The sequence below is a fragment of the Herpailurus yagouaroundi genome, unplaced genomic scaffold, assembly GCF_014898765.1.
Source record: "Herpailurus yagouaroundi ecotype Mexico unplaced genomic scaffold, PumYag 182, whole genome shotgun sequence".
Lineage (NCBI taxonomy): Eukaryota > Metazoa > Chordata > Mammalia > Carnivora > Felidae > Herpailurus > Herpailurus yagouaroundi.
Window position 1 is genome coordinate 2,882,286 of NW_024412413.1, and position 21,698 is coordinate 2,903,983.

Consider the following 21,698-nt stretch of genomic DNA (forward strand, 5'->3'; position numbering starts at 1 on the left):
AGGCCCAGCTCCTTGACTTCCCAAGCCTGTGGACGTGCACCCCCCCGCCCCGACCTCTGGGCTGGCGGCAGCTCTGGGTATGTCTCCACCCCCACCCAAGGAGGCTCCGTATCTTCTTAACGGTCACCCGTTTTGTTTTCTACTCCCAGTTTGGGTCACTGAGCAATCCATTCACCAGAACAATCTGGAGCTGATGTCCGTCCCTCCACGTTCTCTTCCACGGGCTCTGAGTCCAGTTCAGAATCACAGGAGCAGAAGCATCGGGCAGAACTAAAAGCTGATTATCCCCAAAGCACAGAAGGGGGTCTGTGTGCCATGAACTCTCAGTCTGCAGACCTTCTAGGAAGAGTGCATACATCTACAAAGGCAGCAGTCGAACAGTCCCCTGTGTGGCTGCCCCCAGCCTGCTGGGTGTGGGCCAAGGTCAAGGTGCAGCCAGCAGCGGCTCCCCAGGCCCACACTCCACTTTCGGCAGACCCCGGGTGAAAACCCCCCAGTGAAAACCCCCCAGCCAGCCTTTTCTGGTGCATAAGGACCCAGGACCCCTGCCCAGGCCACAGAAGTTAAGAGACAATAACGCAGCTTCGTGGTCCAGTGTAGGGCCCAGCAGGCTGTCGTTGACTCTAAGTCTAAAGTTCTTTCTTGTCCAGCAAGAGAGCGGATGTCCGCTCGAGAGATGTCCGCCATTGTAGAGAAGGCAAATGTCCGGGAGAAGACAAGAGCCCCGATTAAGGGTCCTTGCTCTATTTTTATTAGGATCAGAAGGCTCACAAACGTGGTGATGGACGTGCACAAAGAGAAAATGAAACTGTGAATGTTAACTCATGGAAGCGAGGGAAAGGGGATTCAGGGGTTTGGGTTAACGCAAAACAAAATCCTGGCACTGGGCGGATGGGAAGACAGGAGGCGCCGTGTCTGTTTATCTTAGCTAGCCTAGGGGATGAGACAGACAGGGCACGTAACCTCAGGGCTAACAAGGCACCTTTCTTTTGTTAATCAGCTCTGCTCTGGGCAGCTTCACCCACAGTGCAGCGGTCTGTAGTCCTCAGCATCTGCTTACCTAATTTGATCCACCCTTCCTGTGAAAGCAGCTTTCTGCTATGGTACTATAGTCTGGGCTGGAGGCCTTTGTGAAGGGACAGGTCTGTGACCCCACCCCAATCCCCCGTCCAAGTTTTCAGTGAGCATTTATCTACTCAGGGTTTTATTTCCTTCTTGAGTCACGTTTTGTATTTTTCTAGAAAATTGCCCATTTCATCCAGGTTTTCAAATTCTCAAGTACAAAGCTCGTCATAGGATGCACTTAGGATTTAAAATAATTAACAGACCATATTTTTACTGCAGTTTTTAAGTCACAGCAAAGTTAAGTGGAAGTTAAGAGACTTCCCATATATCCCGCCCCCACCATGCACAGCGTCCGTCAACATCCCCCACCAGACGGGCACTCGACACCCTCCATGAACCCACACTGATAGGTCATCATCCCTAGTTCCCACTGGTGCCCGGTCTGTGGGTTCGGACAAGTGCAGGACCTGGATCCATCATCACAGCACTATACACAGGCGTCTCCCCGCCCTGCAGACCCGCCGTATTCTGCCTGCTCATCCCTCCCTTGACCCCTGGCAGCCACTGCTCTTTTTAGTGTCCCCACAGTTTTGCCTTTTCCAGAATGTCTTATAGATGCAATCACACAACACGCGGCCTTTTCAGACTGGCCTCTTTCACTTTATAACATCAAAGCTTCCTCCTCAAAGTGTCTTCTCATGGCTTCACAATTCATTCTCTTTGGCGCCAAATAACATTCCACTGTCTGCACGGACCACTGTGTGAATCCACTCACCTACTGAGGGACATCTCGGCTGCTTCCAGGTTTTGGCGATTATGAATCAACATTCGTCTGTAGCTTTCTGTGTGGACATAATTTTACACCTCTGGGTGACTACCAAGGACAGCAGCTGCTGGGTCAAACAGGCTGCTTGCTGGGTCATAGGTTTAGTTTTGGAAGACACTGCTGAGCTGTCCACGGTGCTGAACCATCCTGCGTTCCCAGCAGCCGTGGACTAGCATTCCCATTGCTCCCTGTGGTGGAGTCTTGTTTGAATTTGCATTTCCCAAGGACATACCATGTTGAGCTTCTTTTAAGGTACTTATTTGCCATCTGTGTATTTTCTTTGGTGAGGTGTCTGCTAAGGTCTGTAGCCCATGCTTTCATCAGGCTATTCATTCTATTGTTGAGTTTTAAGTGTTCTTGTATATTTTGGATAACTGTCGTGTAGCCAAAGATTTTTGCAATGATTTTCTGCCCGTATATGGCTTGTCTTCTCATTCTTTTTTTTAATGTTTTTTTTAAATTTTGTTTTATTTATTTTTGAGAGAGAGAGAGAGAGAGGGAGACACAGCATCTGAAGACAGGCTCCAGGCTCCAAGCTGTCAGCACAGAGCCCAACGTGGGGCTTGAATTCATAAACTATAAAATCATGACTTGAGCCGAAGTTGGACATTTAACCGACTCAGCCATCCAAGTGCCCCCTCTTTTTTAAAATGTTTTTTTTTTGAGAGAGAGAGAGAGAGAGAGACAGAGTGTAAGTGGGGGAGGGGCAGACAGAGAGGGAGACACAGAATCTGAAGCAGGCTCCAGGCTCCGAGCTGTCAGCACAGACCCCAATGCGGGGTTCGAACCCACTAACTGTGAGATCATGACCTAAGCTGAAATCGGATGCTTAACCGACTGAGCCACCCAGGCGCCCATCTTCTCATTCTCTTGATGCTTATTTTTAAAGTCTCTTCAGCTGTAATTGCCTTTTTTCTTCTAATATGGATTATATCCTTTAGAAATGTGTCTCTTCTTCATTCAACAAACATTTATTCAGCCTTTACAATGTACAAGTGCTATTTCTGAAAGCAGGAGATGCGCCAACTACAAAGCACACCAAGACCCCACCCTGGTGCAGCTGTGCTGTTCCTCTGTTCTTTCCATTTGTTACTCATTTCCATTATTTGTGCTGTTTTCTCTTCCAGCAACTTCTGCTTCTGTATCATGCTAATCTTCATGGTTTTTCTTTTTTTTTTGCACTTTTGCTCTCATATTCTATTTCCAGCTTAAATTGAATGTGGAGCTAAATTCTTTTAAGTATCTATTGTCTTCTAAGAATGTATTTTTAAGGCTATAAATTTTCCTCTAATTACCGTGTTAGCTGCATCCCCCAAGTCCGCTACTTTAGTTTCTTACTGTTGTTTTGCAATTTTCAGTATGATTCCACTTCTACTTTAGGAGGTTATTTATATGTACATGGGAGTTTTGGCATTTAAGTTTTCTCTCATTGGTTTTGATTTTTAACATTATTGCACTCTGGACAGAACGTATGGGCCTGTATACTATTGAGGCTTTGGGTTCTTAAAATTTCCTTTGTGGGGGCGCCTGGGTGGCGCAGTCGGTTAAGCGTCCGACTTCAGCCAGGTCACGATCTCGCAGTCCGTGAGTTCGAGCCCCGCGTCGGGCTCTGGGCTGATGGCTCAGAGCCTGGAGCCTGTTTCCGATTCTGTGTCTCCCTCTCTCTCTGCCCCTCCCCCGTTCATGCTCTGTCTCTCTCTGTCCCAAAAAAATAAATAAACGTTAAAAAAAAAAATTAAAAAAAAAAAATTTCCTTTGTGACAGGTCAAACGTTTGTAAGTGTTTCTCATGTGCTAGAAGTAAATGCACATTGTTTGTGGAAAGCAAAATTCTATTAGATCAAAAAATGATTTTTCTTTAAATCTCTCCTTTTTAAACTTTCCCCTGCTCAGTCCACATTTTCTGCAAGAGGTGCGTTAGCACATCCCATGCGCCGTGGAAAGGCTGATCTTTGTCCACAGTTGTCTCGGTCTTTGCTTTCAGATGGGGCTCCGTTTTTTTATTTACACAGACTAGAGACTGGCATGCTCTGTGATCGTAGGACATACGAGCCCCTTTGTCCTGTGAATGCTCTTCAGATACGTTTTAGGAGAACACAGATATTCTCGGCCATGCTTTCTTTTGGTTAATATTTCTCACACTTTTTTTCATCCTTTTATTTCAAACTTTGTGCCTAGGTGTATCTCTTGTAAACAGTATGTTACTGGATTTTATGGGGTTTTAAAAAGTATGATGTGAATCTCTTTGCACAGGTGAGTTTAAGTTACCATGACCCCTTGCTTACATGGACTTACACGGCCTATGCTATTTACCACATTGTCCCTTTGCTTTTTCCAGATCCTCTTTCCCAGCTTCTCTGGACTTGATCAGTTTTGTTCATTTGCTTTCTTTTCCCCTCTCCTGGAAGTTATACGCTCTATTTCTACCCTTAAATTTTAAAAAATTTTTTTAAGGTTTATTTATTTTTGAGAGACAGAGACAGAGCATCAATGGAGGAGGGGCAGAGAGAGAGGGAGACACAGAATCCAAAGCAGTATCCAGGCTCCGAGCTGTCAGCACAGGGCCTGACGCGGGGTTCAAACTCATGAACCACGAGATCATGACCTGAGCCAAAGTTGGACCCTTAACCAACTGAACCACCCAGGCACACCCCTTCTACCCTTAAATTTTAAATAGTTTCTTAAACTTGCATTTTCTAAGACATTCCCGAGTAACCCGGCTGAGCAGGTCCGCAGCCGCCTGCTGCAGGTCCCTGAAGATGGGGGGGCGGGGGGGGGCGCGTGAGTTCTCTGCCAACTCACCCACTCCCCGCCAATGACGGGAGAATCCCATCACAAGGTTCCCCTGCTATCCGAAAGTGGACCATTCCTAAAATCTTCCCTAAGCCAAAGTGGCATAAAGGAAAGAGACAATTAACATGAACTTCTATGAAAAGATGTCTCAGTATTCCCAGACCCAAAAAAATCACCTCTTAGGCTTTTCTGGCGCCTTAGGGCAAGCACATCTTGCTAACAGATGCACAAAGTAGCTTGAGATAAGGGACTGATGCCGACAGACATGGTTCAGAGCTGTGGCAGCCGGATGCCGAGATGCGGACATCATTCTCGCTGCATCTAAAACAGCCCGTTGTGGAACCAACGCTGAATGCCATTTTTCCCCTTTTGCCTTTTTTCATAAAAGCGACAGTCCTCTCTGGATGTCTTCTGGTTAGAGAAAACAGGTACCAATGTGGGTTTCTCGTAAAAGTGACGTGGGGTAATGCAAACTTTTGAAAAGCAGGGGACACCTGTACTAGAAATCCATGCTGGAAAAGCACTCAGAAACATAGATGTTCATCACAGCATCATTGGCAACGGGAGAAAACTGGAAGCAACTTGATGTACAGTAAGGGAATAAATGAATTATGTTAATCCATGCAACACAATATTATGCAGTCGTTAAAATCATGTCTGACGAATTTTAATGATAGGAGAAAGCACTTAGGATATTAGCGCTGCGAGGTGTCCTCTGGAGGGCTCTTTCTTTCTTTCGGCAGGAAGGAAACAGACCCTGCCCAGCGCCGGGGGACGTGAGGGAGGCTGGGGTCGAGGGGAGTGATACGATGCACCCCCTCCCCAAGAACGGCTAAGGCCATCCCAAGTGTGGGTGAGGACGTGGGGGAACGAGGACCTTCGTGCCCTGCGGTGGAAATGTAAACTGGAAAACCACTTTGGCAAAGAGTCTGCCATCATCTACGAGAGTGGCTGAAATACACCACCCGGCCCTGCAATTCTACTTCCTGACGAGCACCCGGCAGGACGCTGTGCCAAGGGACACGCACGCGGTGTTCACAGCAGCAGGATTTGTAACAGCCCCAAACTGGAAACAACCCAAATCTGTTGTGGCCCATTCATACAAGGGGAAAGCGACAGAAAGGAACAAACCACAGCTACCCCAGACGCGGCGTCCACAAGCAGAAAGCGGGGAAAGGCGAGTCACTCACCAACAGGGATCCTGTGCAACTCCTTCAGACAACAGAGCTGGGGTGGCGTGAACGCTGGGAAGAGGGGCCCCCCGGGAGATGCGGGGTGCGGGCCAGGGGCTCTCCTTGACCACAGCTGTGGAGCCCAGTGCCTGCTTGGGGATCACTCACGGGGCACTAGATTTGTGAGGTGCCCCCTTCTGCGAGCATTACGCTTCGGTCTAAAAGTAGAAGCGACAACGAAAGCCGCTGAGAAAAACATAAAGACAGAGAGAGCAGACTGGTCTTCCATGGTCGCGAAACAAGCTGCCACCAGCTCGGCCCAGGGCCGCCCTGCAACTGCCGACGGAGCCCCACGTCTCATGCCCGCTCCCCCCACTCGACTGTTACTGACGGGCACGTCTTACTGACCTCTTGTGCCCCTCCTCCTGGAGAACTGCCCGCTTTCTGTGCTGTGCGCATTCTTATTTGAAGAGTTACTTCCGAGAACCCTGTACGTATTCAGGAACGTAAGCGTCTCACGTGTCTGCTCAGCTTGCTATCACTGATCCTCGCCTGGGCGCTGGCCGTCCTCACGGCTGCTCCGCGCTGCATCAGCCTGGGTTGTGTGGTCACTGGCGTCACGCTAGGAAAGCCGTTGGCCACTCCCTGTTATAAAAATATCTATTTGTATTGTGGGCACTTTAGGGAATTTTAATTTGTATGTTTAAAGCCATCTGTCTGGAATGCATTTGGATACGTATGTTTTTTTCCCTAGATGAACAATCAGCTTCCAATTGGCAAGGGGACGGGCTGGGAGTCAGATCCTTTGCGTGTGGTCACACGGCGGCTGCTGAATCAGGGGCTACTGGACGAGGGAGGCAGGCCTGGAGGACAGCCATGACCCACGGTGCCAACGAGCAGCAGGCAGGGGGGTAAAGGAGAGAGGGTCCACTGGGGTGGGGCGGGACGGGGGGGGGGCTGCGGGAGGGCCCCCACTGCCTGACATGGAGCAGTGGTGGCCCACGTCCTGAGTAAGCTTCACAGGACGGTGGCTCTGACCGCACACCCACCGGCCGTGCCCGAGCGGGAATCGTCCAGCTCAAGGCAGACGGCACCCGGAGGCCCAGGCACGTCAGAGACGGGACTGGCCTGTTCAAACACAGAGGGGGCTCCTCCCACCTCAGAGCCAGGCTCGGCACCGGCACAGAAGCCCTGCCCACCGGCTCGTCCTTTGGGGCACACAGGCCTCCACCCCGACCTTTCCCTGCCTCCCGGGACCTCACCCCTCCCTGGCACGTCTGACCTTGCTGGGACCCGGCTGCCCCAGGAGCTCGTCTCTGGCACCTTCCACGTGGCAGCAGTGCTGACAGGCAAGGCCTCCCCAGGTGGCCTGGCAGGGGGAAGCTCACGGGGACGGGGGTCAGGGGCGTACCTCAGGACCCCGGGGCTCGAGCCACCTGTGGGGACTGAGACCCCGAAGTGGGCCCGAAGAGCCGGGCCACGAACGCCAACAAATCGCGACTACGAACAGTAGCGGTGGCCAGCTCTGAGCTGTGACCCGCACCGGAGCCTTCCACCTTCCAACCGGGGAGGGCCGCTGCGTCTCCGTCCCGCGAGCACAGTGACAAGGTCTGGCGTCAGCCCCAGCTCAGCGCGGTACTCAGCCACAGGGGCAGGGTGAGCATTATCACCCGGCAGGGTCTCCTGCCCCCCACCCAGGGACGGCACCTGACCCCACCCCACCAGTGGACGGCATAAGACGGCAGAGAGCAGAGCACTGCCTGGGGAGTCCCCACCATGGAGGGAGGTGCGGACGTGGGGTGCCGAGGGGCACGGGGCACCGTAAAAGCAGCTGAGAAGCTGGGGCTCACGGGGCCAAGAGGGTGGGAGCCAGGAAGCAGGGATGGCTACATCCCGGGTCCCGGAAGGCACTCGTCTGCTGTGGCAGGGTGGGGAGGCCCCTCCTGTCCCAGGCCGGCCTGGAGGTGACCCCCAGTGGTGCAGGGCTGGGGTTTGGGGCCCAACCCAAGTACGACTGACCCCTGCTCTGCCTTGAACCTCTATCTCCCTGAGAGGTCCCCCCGGGATTCGACAAGACCGGGTGCCACGCCCGGGTCAGGTCTGGCACACATGCCCCACCCTCAGCTGTCCCTGGGCTCCCCCGCTCCCCTAGGAGAGTCCTTGAATCAGGCAGAGGCTGGGGGTTCACTGCATCTTTATTCCCATTTGAACACATCGTATTCCAGACAGAACACCCTTTAATCGTTCCAAATCGACCTGCTCAGACTCATAGGCACTCGCGCATCAACAAGCCTGCATTCAACTTCAGGGTCAGACACACAAGCACAGGAAAATCCATGCGGAACCTCATTTAAAGTCGCAGATCCTCCTGTTTGAAGAACAAACGGCCTCGAGAGGCAGATGTTTGGGGGGCCCGACACCTTGGCCGCACGGAGCGCTCTGAGCTAAGACAGCAGTTCCTGGGGGCCGGGGTGGGGGAGGGGCTGCCTGCACACGGCCATGGGCGGCTCTTCCTGGAACCGGGTGCCCCGGCTGAGAAAGGGTGCAAGCCGGAGGGCCGCTGGGTGCTGGAGAGGAGCCCCCGACCCCAGGGGCTGGGGCTCTGAGGCAAGCCCTCTGCTGACCTGGGAGCACCTCCCATTCACAAAGCATTTTGTGCTGATTTCCACACCACATGTAATGACCGAGGAATGTTTTTAATGAGAAGAAGGACACACGTGTCACACGTTGTGTATGTACTCAAGTCCCGTTTGCAGCCTCCCCGCAGCGTCCTCACGCCGAGCTGTGCAAACACGGGGCACTGGCCTGGCTGTTCCAGGACCAGAAGCAGGTGCCAAGGACAAGGACCTGTCCCGGCTGAGGGGTCGGAGTTGTCCCCAGAGCCTCGGAGCATCCACGTCCCTGCCAGCCACACGCCTGCACAGGCAGGGGCGGGTGGAAGTGTGCCGGGACCCCGCAGAGCCCCAGGCAGGCCAGTCCAGAACCTTCCGCACCTGGGCTCTCTGCTTGGTGACCAACGAACGGCGGGGAGCAAGCATGTCTGTAACCCGCCGGAGACGTGGAAGGTGCGGCCAGGCTGAGGCGAGTGGTACGAGAGCTCCGATTATCGAGGCCGAACCCTGCCCATCCTGCGGGCCCAGCGCAGGGCGCAGGATCCCCGGCCTCAGCCTGTGTGGCTCGTCCCCGGGGCCACAGGGCCCTGAGCCCCTCCCCTCCCGGTGGAACAGCACAGGGGCTCCTGAGGGCTGAGGGCTCCTTTTGAAGAGGACGGGATGCAAAGCAGGGCCTTTACTCCGCTCCTGCCCCCTGCTCCCGAGCCAGAGCCTCACCAAGAGAGAAGGGACAGCCACAGCAAAAGTGACGGCAGTTACAGGAACAAGGCCAACGCCCAGAAGCCCTGTGGGGACGGAGACTTCACAGGTTAGGGCGGTTCGCTTCTTATTTTGTCTATATTTTATTCTCTTTCACTCAACAGAATAGGATTTTTGCATTTCAAAGCAGGTATGAGATGGCCACCACCTCCTTCTGCCCCTGGCACCAGACAGCAGGCCTCTCCCGGAGGGTCTGGCTCTCGGGGCTGCCGCGCCCTGGGGGCTCCAGGAGGTGGTCATTTGGCAAGGACGCTCCGGGGACAGGGAGGGAGACGCCCACCCACCTCTGGCCCCCTGAGCGGCCAGGACCCTCCCCCTGGCTCTCTTTGGTATCTCAGGCAACAGAGGCGCCCCTGGCCAGGCCCCGGCCCTCCCCTGCGCCCGGGGCCTGGCCAGCCCCCTGGAGGGCAGGCCGCTCCAACAAGGCCTCTCCTTGGCCACCGGCCCGCAGCCACGGCTGTGCTGGCCCTGGCTCACTTCTTGTAGTGATTGGGGGCATCCGCGAAAGCAAACTTCAGGCGGTAGGCCTCCGCCAGCAGCAGGCTGATGTCTTCGTCACCCCAGTGGGCCGTGGGCAGGTTCTGAAGGAAAAGCAGCAGCTCCTGGGGGGAGACAGACAAGCCCGGGTCAGAGGAGGCGACCAGTAGCGGGGCGGGGGCTCCCCTCGGTGGGGACTGGCCAGCAGTGGGGATGAGCCAGAGGGGGCTCACAGCTTCCTAGATGCCGTGAATCGCGTCCCCTCCCCTCTGTACCCTGAAAGGCCCCAAGCCCCGTGGCCAGGAGGAAGGCCCTCACGTGCCCCCCCCATCCCTTTTTGGCGATGCTGCTGGGACGCGGAGGGCAGTGCTACCCACGCTTCACAGCTGTGACCTCTCTGAATGGACCCCTCGCGCTCCACGGTGCGGGTGCTGGTCCGGGTGGCGGCGGGGGGGGGGGGGTGCTGGCTGGCTGCAGGTGCGCCACCCCAGCCCAAGACCCTGCAGAATCCAGAAGTAGGGCCCCCTACCCCCTGGCCTGGGTCGACTTCGGGCCCAGATTTCTTTGCCTCCGGTGACATTCCTTCAGCAGGGACACTAGGGCCACCATGGACAGGTGTGTGCCCCTGCTGGGTGGGCGGGGGGGACACACCGTGGAGCCCCTGTCACAGTCTTCACTTGATACTCTGTTTCCAGGAAAGACCAGGCTGCAGACCCTCGGCTGCCCCCAGCCCACCCCCATAGGACACAGGAACTATCTCAAGAGCCCACGGTTTGGAAACCAGAGTCAGAGATACGGAGGAAGGTGCTGGACAGGAAAAACACGGCCCAGGGCCTCAGCGATACACGCAGCCCTCCCTGCACACTGATCAGCTCCTCTGACGGACCACAGTCCTCGTCCAGAGCAACCAGCGACACCACCAAGGGCGGGGTGGGTCTTGGGGGCCACAGGCCCCAGCACCCAGGGGGGTTTAGCAGGACTGGGGAGGGCTGTGTGGCCAGGATGGCTTCCCGGGTGGGGGGGATCTCCAGGGAGGAGGAATGGGGGCCTGGGTCATGGGGTCAGGGCAAGGCCGGAGGCCAGACTCCCTCTCAGGGGGCAGGCTGGCACCATGCAGATACCAGCCGGCTCTGGCCCCTCCCACCCGCCCAGCCCATCAGACCAGACCCGAGTGAGCCCAAAGGGTGGCTGGGGTTCCAAGGGGCTGGTGCCACTCCTCCAAAGTCCCAGCAGGGAACAGGGCACAGGGAGGGCCCCAGACCGGGGCTGCCCCTCCCCCGCCTGCCGAAGGGGAGACTCACACAGGCCCCACCCGCCCGAGCCTCTTGTCCCCGCAAGGCTGCGACCAGAGGGTGGGAGGCATGAGGAGGGGCTGCCGAGAGAGAGGCAGGTGCTCCATTCACATCCTGGCCCAGCCCTGGGCCGACCCTCCTCTCCGAGCCCCACCCCTTCACCTGTGGGCCAGCGCTGGGAGCGCTCAGGCCTCGGGCTCCGCAGCACGTCTGGACTCACACCCGCCACTGCCCGCCTCGGGGGCGTGGGGGGCCTCAGGCTCCTCATCCGCAGAGTGGGGTCTCAGTTCCCGCCAGGGGCTGGGCGCGGAGCCACGCGGCGCCTCGTGTCTGCTGTGCCGTGCAGGGCGCTCCCCCGCCCGTGAGCCGCCCCCAGGACCCGCCTGCACTGGCGCCTCACCGCTGCCACTTTACCCCTTCCTCAACCCCATTTCCTGTTGCATCTGGGATACTTTGTGGGGGCCTTGAAATTGAATTCACGGAGCAAATTTCAGTGGCAGAATGTCCCCAGGGACACATCAACATCAATCTGCTGTCTTTCACCATTAGGTGCAACTTACACGGACGCCAATCCAATTCTGAGCAGGTCGTAAATAAATACCTTTGGTTTTATTTTTAATCCACTTCGCTTCATATTATCATGACCTCGCTACTTGCGAGGTGAGAAGCAATACCCTCCCATTACGGTAACTCACCAACCCCGCTGCACACTCAATTTCAGAATCTAATTTAGTCCCCCAGGTTCACTGGATGGAGGGAGAATAGAAAAGCCCAGCGCCTCGCAGCCTGCAATGCTAAAGAAGGAAAAATCTATCCGGGTGACCTTTACGGGAGGCAAAGAACACAGCCAAACGCGTCCTTAAATACAGATTTCTTCTTTAAAAAGGCCTGTCTTATTTATGCACCGGGCAGAGATGGCTCCGATCCGGGAGGCACGGACGGTTATTGGCCATGAGCTGTTTTGCATTACCCACATCATTCAGGTAAAGGGCCATCGCTCGTGAAGCTGTCAGCGGGTCACATCCCAGGGGTCCGGCCCTCCCTGGCGGGGGGGGGGGGGTCTGCCTTTGAAGCAACGGTGGACAGGAAGGGCTGCGTCCCACAAACTGCAGAAAGACGAAACGGAGCTCCATCAACAGCGCCCTGCCCTGTGAGCAGACATGACAAGTGACAAGGAGAGGAAGGTTGGCTCACGACGCTGCCGTCCTAAGAAATCAGACGAGTCGGGTCCCTGTAAGTCTCTCCCCGGTGCTCCGCGAGATGCCGCTTGTCAACACAGCCGCAGCAAGAGTGCGCCCCGGGGCACCTGCCGTTCACTGCTAGCCCGTTACCACGTGCTCCGTGGGCACCTGACCTGTGCTGTCCGCGGGGAGGGCACCGCCCGCACACCTGGAGGTCTGCGCTTCTGAGCCCTGTCCACACCTCAGAATCAGCCGGGGAGCTCCAGAACCCCACTAACACCCAGGTCGAGCCATGGGACAGCCAGCCCGGAATCCCAGGGGTGGGCCTGGACATAACGGCCCGCCTCTCGGGATGATGAGCGGCTTGGCCCGCACTCCGGACACCCTGACGTTCCGTCGTGAGCCTGTGGATGGCAGCCAGACTTCCCTGTCACGGGCCATCCCCCGCGGAGGCCACCAGTGCCCCCCTCAGGTACCGGCGGGCCAGGTGCACACAGCCCCGGCACAGGCAGGGGTGTTGTTGCAAGCCCCCGGGGAAGCGGGTCAGAAGCCCCGAGATGGCCGTTCCCAGCAGTTCACCACCACAAACAGCACGGCACAGGACACCTTCCACCTGGAAATGGGTGGGTTCCAAGAGGAGGCTGCTAACATGAGACAGCAAACGTTTTCACTTCAGGTGCTTCTCACCAACAGGGTTTTATTTTTCCAGCCTGATGAATCACACCGCCACGTGCAAAGCAGGATTACGTGTGTGTCCCGGGAAGGACGCGGTGGTGACACGCCAGCACACCTGGGCTCCAGGAGAGTGGGCCAGGGCCCCTCCCAAGCCCCCAGAGCTCCCTGTTTGGCTGGCCCCTTGCGGAGGCTCCCCGGAGCGTGGGCTGAAGTGGCAGGGCGAGGGAGCGGCAAGCTACGGCTCAGCCGTCAGAGGACCTGGATCCAAGCCCCGCTCTGCTGCCGTCATGACCCCACGGCCCTCTGCCACGGGGTGACCGGCCTCCTTTGTGACGTCTAAGTGCAGGCATCCCTGTACCCCTGAAACAAAACGTCCGGGCCGTGGTGGCGCTCGGTGTCAGCGCTTGGCGGCCCAGTGAGCCTGCCCGCCAACGGGGCTCTCAGATCCCAGTCCTGCCTCGGTTGGTCACACGACCCTGGGCGAGCCTCCCGACTCTGTACCTCAACCCTCATGTGTCAACGGGGACAAGAACGTCCCTCCCTCCCTGGGTCGTGAATGCGTGCAGAGTGCCCGTGACAGTGTCCGTAGGTACAAAGCACAAACTAAGTGTCCCCCGCGGCTGCGAGGACCCGCCACTACGGGGGCCTTCCTAGGATTCAGTCCCCGTTAGCACTCGGTCATCGTCGCCACAGTCACCGCTCGTGGTCCAAGTAAGAGTGGTAGTGGCGGGAGCAGCAGTTTTGATAAATAAGTGATCATCCGTGGGAAACACAGATAGTTTAGCAGGTAAGTTTAACAAGAAATGCAATTCTCGCTGGATGGTCCGCCCAGAGGGGCAGTGCAGGCACGCAGCGGGTTCGGGGGACAAATGTCTGAGGGAGGAAATGCATCCCAGGTGCTGACCCGCAGCCGTGGACCCGGGGAGGCCCTGAGCCTGCGCAGTGGCACCGAGGCTGGTCACCCTGAGGCCGCCAGTGAACAGGAGAGGACACTGCTTCTCGGCCTCTTTGGCCCAGATTTTCAAGTTCTGACGTCAGGTACAGAATGAGTTATGTTTACCTTAAAATCTTCCCAAGGAGCGACCGAGCATAAGCTGTTAGGTGCACCAGAGACAGGGGCCGAGCCATCGCTCTGCTCTGTGCCTGGATCACACCTGGACGGGGCTCTCTCTGCAAGCCCCTCGGCCTCCCCCTGCAGCTGACAGATCCGGGGCCGCTCGGGGGGACGCTGCCCAGCTGCTTGGCCACAGGGCTCCAGGCTCCAGGCCCCAAGAACACACGCCTTGGCCAGTGAAGGTGTCTGGCCCTCCCTGGGCGACAGGAAGTTGGGTCTGTCTGCGGAAGAGAGGAAGTGGTGTGGCCAGCACCCGGTGGAGGCGTAAGCAGGTGTCTCCCGCTGGAATGGCAAGTCAGGAGCCACCGGGCGAGAAAGGACAGGAAAGGACCCAGGAAGGGCAGACGCTCCTGACCTCATCCATCCGTCCGTCCCTTTGCTCGTGACTGCGCACCGAGCGTGACCTGTGTGCCCAGCACAACGCAGCAAAAGCCAGCAGCTCTGCCCCCAGGGGCCCAGCCTGAAGGGGCACCTGAGCCAGGATGTGCAGAGGTGAGGACCGGGCTACAGACAGGTACGTGACCACGAAATGCAAGACATTCGGTCCTGCGCAGTCATGACCGGCCCTCCAGTCCGCCAGCCACCATGGGTGTGCGTCATGGAGAGCGCACCCCAGACTTCTAGGAAGAAGGGCCTCCCGTCAGCCCGGCCACCACAGAGCCCCTCAGGTACCCATCACAGAGAGCAAATTCCGGGCTTCTAGTAGGAAGTCTGCACAAAATCTGTAAAGTGCTTCTTAATAGTGCTCATGTTGATTACAGGTTGAAAGATGGTATTTCCGATTTCTGGGTCAAATAAAATATTAGCTAATTTCCCCTGGTTTTCTCCACTTCTGTGAGGCCACCAGAAAATTCAAGATTTCCCACATGGCAGGGATGACGCTCCACAGGACGGCCCTGCTCTGAGGAACACGAAGAATCCCACTTTCCAGCTGTGCCTACTGCCCCCCACCCCCCACCCACGGTGAGCAGCCTGGCCTGCAGATGGCGTGGACCAGTGCCTTTCTCCGTGGACCCCCTGGCAGAGAGAACATACCAGAAGGCCCCCACAGACAGAGGGAAGGGCGGAACACATCGACGCCTGCTCCTCCGTGTGGCACAGAGCACACAGAGGTCAGCTTAAAAGCTGTTCGAGTCAGGGGTTTACAAATTGCCAACTCGCAGAGATGAATAAATTAATCACGACGGGGCTAAAAGGGCCCATTTGCCAACCCTTATTATCTTTCCCCTTAACTGGGAAGGAAGAAACAGGAGTCCCTCGCTGACACACGAGTCAGGTAGCAGGGCTAATTGGTTTAACTCCCTTTTCCATCCACATTCCGACGTTCGATTTGTGCAGCTTGGCTAGAAAACCTCATGGCTTGGGCACTCCGGCCATCTGCAAGGCAGGCCCTGGTGTCACCCGGGGGGGGGGGCCTGGGGGCGCAGGGCAGCAGCATGGGGCTGCTGGTGGGTGGGCCTTGGGCACCTGCCAGCCAGTCTTCTGGGGGAGGAGACCAAGGCACAGGCAGGCCGGACGCCTGGAGCCAGGCCCTGGGTGGCTTGGAACCCACAGCGCAAGGCGAGGCCACAGCCCAGGTGGCCGGCAACCCCGGGAGTTGAGCCCCTCATCTAGGAGGTGGGGACTGTGACCGGGACCGCCTCCAGGCTCGAGGGCCTGCGTGTCAGAGCTGAGCCGGCTGCAGAACAGGTGCTACAGGAAGGCGTCGGCCGCGTCACCGTCATCCTGTCCACACCCGAGGTCCCGGGCACTACTCACGGCCCCTCGGAGGACACAGGAGCAGTCCCTCGCAGGGCTGTGCTGAGAATGGAGTCAGCACACCCGGGTGGCACGATGCCTGGCACGCGGGAGCCCGTTGCCATGCTGTCACCGCTGCCACCACCAGGCCACCACTGCCACGCCTACTCACAGCTGAAGGTGGATCGGTACCCGTGTCCCCCAGGCACTGACGTGCGCCCTCTGTGAGCACAGGGCCGGTCGGGCCACTGCAGCCGGCCTCCCGCCCGCCCTGCTCCCGGGCAGCGCCTCGGACCACACACTGCAGGGGTCGGGGGTCATGGTCCCCCGAAGCCATGGCCCCTGACAGCCGGCAGAGGGACAGGTCATTTGTATTCCTGCCCGTGCAGGAGCTGCTAGGGTCTGATCCATATTCAACATAAAATCTCTGTTCTCGGTAAGTACACGTGTAAAACAGCACATAAAAAAGCGGCCCGGATTAAATTATACCAGAAGGGGTTGAGGCGTCTGCCGCAGTGCCGGCGGCACGGGGAGAATGCTAACGGACGCCGGGAGCTCCGGGCTGGGCCTCGCTGGGCACCCCCGGGGGCGGGGAAGGGGCGGGGCGGGCACGCAGGGCGAGCACGGGAGCCGGGACCCGTTGGGCCACCTTCTCTGGAACGGCGTGGCTCCTCTCCCGCCGCGGTCCTCTCGCGTCTGCTCCTGGCGGCCCACCTGGGCCAGGATCGCTTCCCATGGGGACAGCGCCTGCCCTGCTCCAAGTGTCCCCACAGGTCTGTGGGAGCAGGCGTGGCAGTGGCTGGCGTGGACTGGACTGCTATTCAGCCTGCCATGGCCACCCAGGGCCGTCGTGTGCATCCGCGGTCGGTCAACCACAAAGCTGCCCTCTGTGCGTTGCTCACTTGGTGCCAAGCACCGCGCTGCACGGCGACCGTGACGACCAACCCTGAGGGCACCCACCCCTCATGTCTACAAGGATCCTGGGGGACCCCCACCCCCAGTGCCAGGGGAGACTGAGGCTGCAGAAAGCAGAGTCAAGCAGGCTGGGCGTGGGGGCTGCCCACCCCAGACCTGAACCTGACCACCACACGGCGCTCGCTGCCTGCGGGGCTGGGCACCGCCCCGTCCTGTGTCCCCACTCTCCTGTCAAACCTAGAAGGGCATCTCACCGGAGCCCTGCAGCCCCGGGCTGGCGGTCAGACAGCGGAGGCTAAGATGGTGGGTGGGGTGACGCCGGGGGAGCCAGAAAGTCCCTCAAGGAGGCGGGGGGCCAGACCTGGTAAACCACGTCTCTGTCCCGCCCCCTGATCCTCGGTCTCTGGGCACCGGCCACGGCTGCGGGAGGGGCCCTCCCTTCTTTGTCTTAGCCCTTCTCTCTCCATCCCACGTGGTGCCCTTTACGTCAACGGATGAAAGAACACAGGACACAACCTGACATGCGGTGGACACGCAAGTCACCGCTCGGGAGGGCCAGTCCTCTGGCCAAGCTCCCGCCCGTGCGGGAGGACCCGCCAAGTCCTCTCCTGCGTCCCCACCAGTGACTGACCCAGCCCAAGAAGGGAGCCTCCCTGCCCTCTCCAGGGTGGTGGCTATGCTGTGATGTCCTCACGGTCACATCCTCACCTCACCTCCAGGACGGAGAAGTGGCTGGGTAGCACCCACTTGCCCGATGTGGCCCCCCGGCACCCAGCTACCCCTGGGGCCGCTTCCACCCCCACCCCCCGACCTACGACAGCTGATTTCTTTGACAATGCAGTTATTAGCTTGACAATCCTGTCAAGTTCTGGACCAAACCAGGGCTAAAAATAGAAGCTTGTGACAGCCGGCTGGGACAGACGGCCAGCTGCCAGGCTGGCCCACCCGCTGGTGACAGCCTTCCACGAGGTGCAGAATCGAAGGTGACACCGTCGTAGAGCGATCTGAGGCCCCAATGGCTCAGGGAGGCATGCTGTCCTTACAGTTAATTTGATACTTCTTTTCCAAAAAAGGAATTCTAAACAGAATTTGGGTCCTGAAAACACGAGCTTGGCACGAGTGCCCCAATCCAGGCAGCCTTTCTGCTTCACGTGTCCACACTCACCAAGGGGCGTCCTGTCCGCACACAGCGAGTACCCGGAGTCCCGGCGTGGCGATCAGAGTCGCCTCCTCCCGTGGGCACCTTTCCGCCTTGAGGGACGTGGGGCCAGGCGGCTAGCCACAGACAGGGCACGGCAAGATGTCACTGCGGAGGTGTCCTCGCGGACGGCCCACTAGGGAAGGACACGCACGTCCAGGAGGAGGCCTAATCACCACCCCCAGTGGTCCCCCCGTGTCAGTCCTCCCTCACCCCCCCCCCTTCTTGACCCCCCCCCCCCCCCCCGCCAGCATCCCCGTGCCTGAAGCCCCCTCCCACTGCCTGGCCACCTTCCAGTGTCCTCGGTAACCCTCCTCAGTGCCAGGCCCTCTCTACCCCTGCAGCCCTCCCCAGGGGATGTCCTCCAGGGCCAAGATCACCCCCCATCTCTGCCCCCACCATGACCACGCCCTGAACTCACATGTCTGATGGCTGCACACCTGCACGCCCTGGCGTCTAAAAGGGTCTCAAGCGGGGCATGGCTCCCCTGCCCTGGCCCTGCCCCCCACCAGCCCTCCCCAGCCCCCCCGCGCTCAACTGGGAACAACACAAAGGGGCCCACGCTACCCTCCTCAGCCCTAGGTGGCGGCTGAGACACCGAGGCTTCCTCTCCGCCAGGGAGAAGGGCCGTCAGGCGGGGCCGCGGCTGCAGCCCAGGCACGAGCACATTCCACAGCAACACATCCCACCTCCAACGGCTGCGTCTAAACAGGTGGTGATACTGATGTGCACAGCTGACTTCAGACTCGCTGGCAAAATGGCATTTTCCTTGTGCTGGACGCCGTAAATCTGTTTTAGGTCTGTGTCTCACACCGACTTGCCCGCCGCCAGGGAGGCCGGGAGGACAGACGCGCGGTGTGGCTCAGCTCCGCCAAGGCCAGCCTTTGCACCCGCGCCTACCGGGAGCCGCCGGCCTGGTCAGGCCGGGGGGCCGTGGGGGGTGCGCCCAGAGCCACAAGAGCGGAGGGCGGGGCACACGTCGGGGAAGCGCCTCAGGGCACCTGGAGCGGGTGCAGAGGGACGGCACCGAGGCGGCAGGTCTGCGTCGCGGGCTCCCGGTGAAGGAAGCCACCATTTTCTCCCCGACCGCGCTGCTCCAGAAGCTGCTCCCGGACCCTCGGAGGCTGTGGGGAGTGACTGACCCCCACGGTGTGAGCCCCGCAAGCCCACCCAGGGTCCGCCCTTGGGGACCACACGCCACGGGACCCTGGGCCCCATCCCCCGCAGCACGAAACTGGGGAGAACAAGGTCATCCGCCACACCGGGCACAGCAGGGTCCGATACGAGAGGATGCGAGAAGGGGCTCCGTGGTGACCATGCGATCCCGGGCACGTGCCGCGTGTCCACCACTCTCCACGAGGGGGTCTCCTGTGTCCTGGTCCCATGTGGATACAGGGACTGTGCAGAGGGCACGCAGCACCTTAACCTGGTTGGGGGGCGAGACCCAAGGGGGAAGGGCCCACTCAGGAGAGGGAGCCAAGGAGGCTGCGAGGCTGGTGGAGGCTGGGGCACTGGCCCGGGGACCTGGAGGTCACTGGAGGTCCCTCACGTGTGCCCAGCGGTCAGCACGGGGCTGGCCGCGTGCCTGCTGAATACGCATCGTGCCCACAGTGGGCAGGCCAAGAAGCGAAGGGCTAGCCGTGGAGGCACCAATAACGCAGGTGCAGACGGGCCAAGGCACAGGGAGCCCTGGCAGACCCCCCGCAACTGAGCTGGACGGAGAAGGCTCCGGGGCCCGCTGGACACACTGGGCGAGGCCCAGAGGTCAGAGTGCAGGGTGAATCCTGGGCCACGGCGATCAACTTAAAAAAATACTTTCAGAGCACTTTTGGATTCACAGTAAAATTGAGCAGAAAGTACAGAGACTTCCCACCTACAGCCTCCCCCATTATCAGGATCTCCCACCAGATGCTGCATCTGTCATAACCGATGGTCCCACAGCCACACATCACGGCCACCCAGAGTCCGCAGTCCCACACGAGGGTTCACGCTGGGTGTTGTACGTCCCATGGGTTTGGACGAACAAACAGTGACACGCGTCCAATGCTGTTAATGTCACACAGGGAAGTTTCGCTGCCCTGAACATCCTCTATGCTCCCCGTTCACCACTCCCTCCTCCAAACCCCTGTCGATCACTGGTTCTTTCACTGTCTCCACGGTCGTGCCTTTTCCGGAACGTGACGTGGAGCAGGAATCAGACGGCGTATGGCCTTTCCGCGGGCGTCTTTCGCTCACTGATGCGCATTTAAGCTTCATCCCTGTCTGTTCATGGCCTGGTGGCTCCCTTCGCTTTAGCCCTGAAGAATACACCCATCATCTGGATGGACCACAGCTTACGTGTCCATTCACCTGCTGAAGGACGTCTTGGTGGGTTCCAAGTTCCGGTGATTATTACGAATGAACACCCGTCGGTAGGTTTCTGTGCGGACGTAAGTGTTCCACTCCTTTGGGCAAACTGCTGGGTCGTATGTTAGGAGTCCATTCACCTTGGTAAGGAGCCACCACGCCATCCTCCACGGTGGCCACGCCATCCCGCATTCCCAGCGGCCACGGACAAGCGTCCCCGGTGCTCCACATCCTCACCAGCGCTGCATGCCGTTGGGGAGGCAGACGCCAGCCATGCTGACAGACGCGATTCTCGGTGTTGTCGTCTGCACTTCCCTGACGGTGCGCCATGTGGAGCACCTGCTCGTGCGCGGACTTCCCATCCGTACGCCTTCTTTGGTAAGGTGTCCGCACAAGATCTTCTGCCCATTTTTTAATTGGGTTGTTTTCTTCTTGAGTTTGAAGAGTTCTCTGCATACTCAGGACAGCGGCCCTTTATGAGATCTATTTTGCAATGATTTTCTCCCCGGTCTGCAGCTCGTCTTCTCATTTTCTTGACAGCATCTTTCACGGAGCAGAAGTTTCTCATTGTAATGCTGTCCGGCTCATCAATTATTTCCTTCACGGATCGTGCCCGTGGAGTTGCATCTAGAATGTCATCACCAAACCCAAGGTCATCTAGGTTTCCTCCTCCATGATCTTCGGGGAGTTTTTGATAAAACTTTACGGTTTACACGTAGGTCTATGATCTAGTTTTTAATTTTTGTGAAGACTAAGGTCTGTGTCTACGTTTTTTTGCATGTGATGTCTGGTTGCTCAGTGCCACCTCCTGAACGTCTTTGCTCCTTTGTCAGGGATCGGTGACTGTATCTACACGGGTCCGCTTCCGCACTCTGGATCCCATTCCGTTGATCTGTTTGTCTGTTCTGCCTTTGGGGACACCACGCCGCCTTGTGGGGAGTCTTGATGCCCAGAAGGCAACGCCTGTCCTCCGACGGTCTTCCTCTCTGTATCGTGGGGGCTGCTCTGGGTCTTGTGTCTCCATATGAACCTTGGAATCAGTCTGCTGACGTCCCGGGGCGCCGATCGACTTGGGATTATGAAGAGGGGAGCTCACAGGGCCCCGGGGGCCGAGCTCCCAAGGGCTCTGACCACTGCTCTTCTGACGCCCTGACTTGAGTGGTGGGCCCCACCCCCAGCCCTGGGCTGCAGGAACAAGTGAGGATAACCAGGAGGGGCCTGGACACCCGGCTCCAGGCCTGTGGTGTCCTGCTCTGGACCGGGAGATGCACTAGTGAGGACACCCCTGCTGACGCTGATCTTGGGGTGCCCCCCACATTTTTCTCACTTCATCCAGCAAGCTCAGGAAAACGTACTATATCCGTTTTACAGATGAGAAGCCGAAGAACAGACTTGCCAAATGGCTTTTCACAGCCATGCGAGAGGCAGATGACCAAGCCAGCAGGCTAAGCCCCCCCCAAAGTCAGCAGGACCCAGGCCCCACTCTCTTAGGACAGACGAGGGGTCCCGGTGTTCACTCAGGTCCAGAGTGAAGGGT

At 58.2% G+C, this 21,698-nt stretch overlaps 1 protein-coding gene across 4 annotated transcripts in view; it reads right to left on the reverse strand.

The window, feature by feature from the left end:
* Positions 1–8,032: 8,032 nt before the first annotated feature.
* Positions 8,033–21,698, reverse strand: part of TBC1D22A (TBC1 domain family member 22A) — a 282,503-nt gene continuing 268,837 nt past the window's right edge. For 3 of the 4 annotated variants that reach the window (XM_040490525.1, XM_040490522.1, XM_040490520.1), the window contains one exon: positions 8,033–9,828. In XM_040490525.1, coding sequence (XP_040346459.1) covers positions 9,782–9,828 — 47 coding nt within the window. In that variant the 3' untranslated portion in view covers positions 8,033–9,781. The remainder of the gene's footprint in view (positions 9,829–21,698) is intronic. The other variant, XM_040490523.1, reaches the window with a different exon arrangement.